The 6,000-nt window shown below is 52.4% G+C and overlaps 1 protein-coding gene across 1 annotated transcript in view; it reads right to left on the bottom strand.

The window, feature by feature from the left end:
• The window catches only part of CYTH3 (cytohesin 3), a 58,113-nt gene extending 56,453 nt beyond the window's left edge, over positions 1-1,660 (bottom strand). The window contains exon 1 of the mRNA XM_039880053.1: positions 1,504-1,660. Coding sequence (XP_039735987.1) covers positions 1,504-1,543 — 40 coding nt within the window. The 5' untranslated portion in view covers positions 1,544-1,660. The remainder of the gene's footprint in view (positions 1-1,503) is intronic.
• Positions 1,661-6,000: the final 4,340 nt, after the last annotated feature.

Here is a 6,000-nt window from a genome sequence, read left to right on the forward strand (position 1 = left end):
ATCCTTTGTTACAGTACTCAAGTCAAGATCTAGAAACTGCTGGGGCACGCTGGCTTCCTTTTTTAAAATCTTTAAACCTACTTTTATCTTCAAACCTTCTACATGCCTTGAGAGTCAGAAACACCTTGCAAACAAAATCGCCAAGCCAGCTGGCTGCCTCGATTCGAATGTCAAACGTTTAAACATTATAGTTGTTTGTCTTCGTTTTCTAAAGAGGAAAAACTGCTCTGCCTGTTGTTACCCAAATCCAGCGAGGCAGGAAGCGCGGCATTTAGAGTCCAAGACTGTCCCCAGACAGACAGCCTGGCTGTAGGAGGCTTTGCAACTGGGCTCCTTCCACAGCACTTTCTTTCACAAACACCACACCCACTCAGTGCCACAGTGCTACCCCTGCTGTAACTGTGAGAAATGGACTCGCCAAATGCCACCGCCGCTGCCAACTTCCCACCATCGCAGCCGCGTCGCTTCTTTGGGCATCACATCTCCTGCCCCACCCCCACCCCCACCCCCCACCAGCAGCACTTCAATTCTAGAAGAGGCACCTTGATTAACCACTTCATCCTGACAGCTGCTCAGCGCTGCTGATTCTTACAGGCAGCTGCTCCAGCCGCCTGTAATTAACATTTTTTTTTTTTTTCCAAAAACGCTCCCTTATTACAAGGGGTTCTGATGACTCGGTCTGTCAGCAAAAAGGAGGTCTTCAGTCGAAGTAGAGAGAGCTCCAACTTCGGGTGTTCCGGTAAAATGAGGGGTGTCAACCCTCCGCTTTCCAAACCAACGCCCCAGTCCACACACAGGCAGGCTGGGCTGTTTTGAAGGAGTAAATTCGCAGCGTGACACACGGTACTTTGTGTCCCACTAAATAATTGACACAGACGCGAACCTTCCAGCGAGGGGGCACCGAGCGGCAGGCGGCCGGCCGGGCTGCAGCTCGGGTCCCCGGACTCGGGTCCCCGGCTCGCGACTTATTCTCTGCTCACTCGGGAACGATTCCTATTTGACAACACGCGTGCGCTCCCGCTGCGCCCGCCCTCCGCGCTTCGGCGACCCCACTGCCCACCTCTGACCTGGAACCAAGAAAACTGCCAGGATTTGCCGTCCTCTGCCCCGCGCGCCCCTCCTGGCCCCGGAGCACCCCCAATTCAGAACTTTCCCCTCCCCGCGGACTCGCGCACTTCGCACCACCTGAGAAAGGGCGCTGGGCTCCGGAGGGCGGGGACGCCCTTGGCGACCGGAGGCGGAGAGGTCGCCCCGAAGCGGGACCCCGCGCCCCGGCCCGAGCCTCCGGGCAGCCCGGCCTCCGCCCGGACCCCGCTCAGGCTCTCGCCCGGCCCCTCCCTACGGCCCCCGGGCCCCCGCCCCGGGCCCCGAGCCCCGCGGGCCTCGGCGGTCGCCGGCCGACACCCGCGCTGCCCGACGCGTCTCCCCAGGCGGACCCCGACCCCGGCCCGGCCCTCCCCCGCCCCAGGCCGCTGGCCGCCCGGCCACACCTCCGCCACTCACCGCCGCCGCCCTCGCCGCCGCCGCCGGCGTCTTCGTCCATCTTGAGGCCGCTCCCGCTGCCGGCGAGCCCGGGACCGGCGGGCGAGGGGCCGCGGGCCGGAGACGCCGCGGGTGCAGAGCGCGCGGGCGGCCGGGCAGCTCCAGCAGCGCGCGGGCCGGGTCGCGGCCCGGGCCTCCTCCCGCGGGGCGGGGCGCTCGCGCTCGGCGGCGCCGTCACGTGACGGGCAGGCCCCGCCCCCGGGCGCGGTGGGCGGGGCCTGGGGCCGCGCGGCCCCGCCCCGCCCCGGCGGACCGGGCTGGGCGAGGCGGAGACGCGACCCCCGAAGGCAAACCGCGCGGTGACACCTGCCGGGCGCCCGCCTTCCAGCATCCTGGGGACGTCCGTGGTGTCGGGACACGGGAATGCCCACTCCACCAAGCGCGGCGTGGAGGGATCTTCCTTGCACGTGCACTCAGGAAAAAAGATCGGGACACGCACGACTTCCAAAGTCAGGCCTTCCTCCTTCGGCCCCGACAAATTTCAGAGTAATTCCAGCCTTTCAGCTTTCGGATGTGTAATGGAGACGCTCCTTTCCTGGAGATGAGTGTACTTTAAAATTAACCAAGTGTAAGGCTTATAAATGAACGTCATCATGAGGTCCCAGCCCAGCACATTTGGGGCCCCACCCTCGGCGGGCACTGCTGGGATTGGCCAGTGTGGCCTCAGATGCCCTTCCAGTTTTGCTCCGATCTCCCTTGGGGAGCTGCCAAACGCCCGGGATTTATGGTGCAGAAGGAGCTCTGAATTCAATTTCCCGTGGGCACAGCCAGGGCCCCAGGCGCGGGCTTCCTGGTCGGACAGAAGGCCTCAGCTGGCCCCTGCTCCAAGTCTATCAATCCCCTTTCTCACTCCACATCTTGCTTCCAGTAACTCCTCCCCAAGCATGGAATGTGGCCCTGCCTAAGCTCTGCTGTTCCCTTTTGCTTGAACTAAATTGCATTAAAGAAAAGGAAACATTGCAATGGAGGAGATAATTCACCTCTTATGTCATTTTCCAGCAACTTTTATATTTATATTTACAAATGGCCCATCCAGTGGAAGGATCCTTTCCGGTCATTTATCAAAGCGGACGGTTTTCACCTTTCTGTTCAGGGTTGTGGGGTGATTCCAAAGAATTCAATCTAATAATCTCAGGAATTAAAAACCCAGCACTCTAGTGCTTCTCAAGCCACTGGGCACACTTCCGGGTGCAGATAAAATGTGTGGCAGCTTCTGTGAGTAACATACGACTGAAAAGGGGTCTGGGCATCGGGAGACGCAGGTATGAGACTTGGCTTCCTGATTTTGTTCCCTTCGGCTTGGTTATCTTAGAGATAACATCACAGTTACTGAGAAAAACTGACAGCATACTTGGAATTTGATAAGGTGATATGTGGAGCTTCGAACTCAAAGATACTATCAATTATAAATGCTTTTAAATGTCAATTCCTAATTCTTTAGGCTTCTTTGAGTGCAATCCATAGGTGCTTTTCTCAAAGTTTGAATCTGAAAACGGCTTCTCTGATCTCCATCTAAGCTCATTTCCTCCTGAATAAAGCATAGCCCGGTTATTTGTAAACAATATTATATTATCCCCACAGCTTAGCCTGGGCCTCCATTTTGGCAAAGCCTTCAAAAATGTTGGAATAATACAGGCTTAGCTGTCGTTTCTGCACTTGAATGAGGAAATCGGAAGATTTTAAAACCTTCAGTACTCAAAGAAATTAAAATCTAATGTAAAAATTAGATTCTTTTTTAAAGAGTTGCTTTGCAGTCCCTCTTAAATCTCACCCAGATAGTTATCTAATCTGCTCATACGCAGGTTTCCCTACATATAGGAACGTTCAGGACCCTAGTTACGGACTCTCACTTTATGTCCAGCGTACGCGTGGTTGACTCAGATGTCGAAAGCTTTATAACTAAATCTGTAAGAAAAAGATTTCATGCAGCAGACATCGCCCCAAGATAACAAGATAAATCCAAAACCTTGTTACAATTGTTCAGCTAAACGATAAATATTTAAACGCCTGCTGTAGTCCAAGCACTTTTCCAGGTGCTGGGAATAGGATGATGAAAAAGACAGATTCGGTACCTCTCCTTAGGGGACTTATGGCCTAAAAGGAATACGGCCATTAAGCAAATAATTACACAAATAATTATTTAATGTTTGATGCCCAACCCTCTTTATAGCCTTTCTTACAGCATTTGCTGTTTCCTTTTATTAGCTTCGTAGCCTTGAAATGCCTTCGGACCAAGACTGTAGTCCGTATTTATTCTCTCTCCAGGATCTAATGCAGAAACTGGCCGTGTCAAAACAGGGGAAGAAAGCGACAGTATTTGTTACTGCTGCTAGACGAACAGGGCAATCGAAAGCAGGTCACGTCTTAAAAACATGTTGAAATCATTCATCAGCCCTTTGACTGCTACAGAAATAGTTTTAAACATCAAGAATGTGCACATTTGGGAAAGGTCAGACGACTTCACCTCTGTACCTTCATCTCCATCCTCCAAGAGGAAGTGTGAAATCGGACAGAAGTGTCCTCTCCCAGCACTAAGCTCACAATAGCCAAAACCCTGCCAAAGCTGGTGTCTTCATGCTCGGCCAGGAAAAGGCTGCCCAGGCTGCCTGAGCTCTGGATGCTTCCAGACCCTGAACGGAGTATTTTCCATCTCCTCTGATACTGGTCAAGAGAAGCAGAGACAGCAGAGACAGTTACCAGATGGGAACCTCAACTAATCCGTGACATCTGCTCAGGGGTCTGGTCTCATCCGGGGAAGGCGCACGCAGCGGCCAGCTCGCGGTCATAAAAGGAAAGCAATGTTTTCTGAAATCTAATTTCATCTAGGACAGAAAACATCTCATTGGAATAGATCTTGTGCAGATCAGCATTCTCCACTCTGTCCAAGCAAACGACAGGGGTCCAAGTGTCAAGTCACATCCTCATTAAATTTTCAAAAGCCCAGACGTCATGTCCGTCACAGCGTTGTCTCCAGAGCAGTCTGCCTTGGTGTTGTCATCCCCCCTGGAATCCACACAATTGACAACGGTTCTCAGGCCTCACGTTACCAAGGGCGGCTTAATTCCTTTTAGATTGATTAGTAACTTGCATGTTCGCAAGAACAAAGGCAGTCAAATTTCTCGTTAGTGGTAAACTCAGAAAAAATAATCTGGCCATCATTTCAAGCTATCGGCCTTCCAAAGAAAAGCATTATAGCCACTCAAGGCAGCGTCAATATTAAGAGTTATTACATACAAGGTGTCTTCCATAGTAATCAAAAGCTGTGTTATTTTTTATCTAGTTCTTCATTTTTATAGTATGTCCCCGACCTTCTAAAAACAAAAACAAAAACAATTTTTTTTTTTCCATTTAAAACGTCTCCTTCAGAAGTTGGCCTGAGTCTGCAGCGTGCAGCTGAAAGTCATCAGGAATATCCATCTTGGGGTGCGGAGTGTACTCTCGGACAGGCAATTAAAAAGAAAAAGGGTGAAAATGACACACATAAGGACATAGAACATCTGTCTGTGATCACGGTCTCTGAATAGAAAGTGTGTTCCCGGCCAACAACCGCGACGGAACAACACCCGTCGTGGAGCGCCGTGTGATCCAGAGGGTCTAACTCTACGATTCGACCTGCACGACAGCGCAAGCCAGCCATGAGTTCAGGTCATTCGTTGCCTTTGTAAAGAGCCCACATGCACCCAGCAAGGTAATTAGGTCCCAGCCCTGATGCATCACAGCGTGTTACCTCTCGTAACTGGATAATGAAGGCTCTAAAGTCGGATGGCAGTTCCACGTCTTGGCCGTGTGACCTTGGGCAAGTTACTTCACCTCTCTGTGCCCCAGTTTCTGCATCAGAAAGGGAACCAACCACGATTCTGCCCCGTACAGTTACTCTGAGAACTAGACGCCGTCACATGCAAGCAGTGCATGGCACACAGCAAGTGCACAATCGATGCTCGTCGATGCTATGCCAGAAGGAAAAAGTTCCTCCTTTCCGTCACTCTCAAGCCAGACAGAATCCGTGCGACAAGATTGGGAGGCGAAGCTGAATCTCAGTAAGGGCTTCCCACTTCCACTGCTACCTTCTAGCTGCTGTCTCTCCTTCCAGGTCTTTCTTCTGGAACATACCTTGCCACGCTCTGCGCCCTCTGCTTATGAATTGTCCCAGACTTCATAACTCATCAGCCCTCTAAAGAACTGGGCTCTGAAAGTCACGGTCACACATGTGCGTTTCCATCAGAGACTCAGGGGACTCCGTGTCCTTCCTCTGATGTTACTTTATTCATTTGACAACCTATTTCTTAGCACCCCCACCATGCATCTCCATTTAGCAGTAATGGGGTGCCCTTCCCCCAGCCCAGGATGTCCACAGGGGCCAAGTGGAGAGCTAGGACTTCTACCCCCACCCGAGACGAGCATCCTGGGGGCTCCTCTCACAGGCAGTCCTTTTGTGGGCTCCCTGTGGAGCTGGCCCAC

The sequence above is a fragment of the Pteropus medius genome, unplaced genomic scaffold, assembly GCF_902729225.1.
Source record: "Pteropus medius unplaced genomic scaffold, Ma_sr-lr_union100, whole genome shotgun sequence".
Lineage (NCBI taxonomy): Eukaryota > Metazoa > Chordata > Mammalia > Chiroptera > Pteropodidae > Pteropus > Pteropus medius.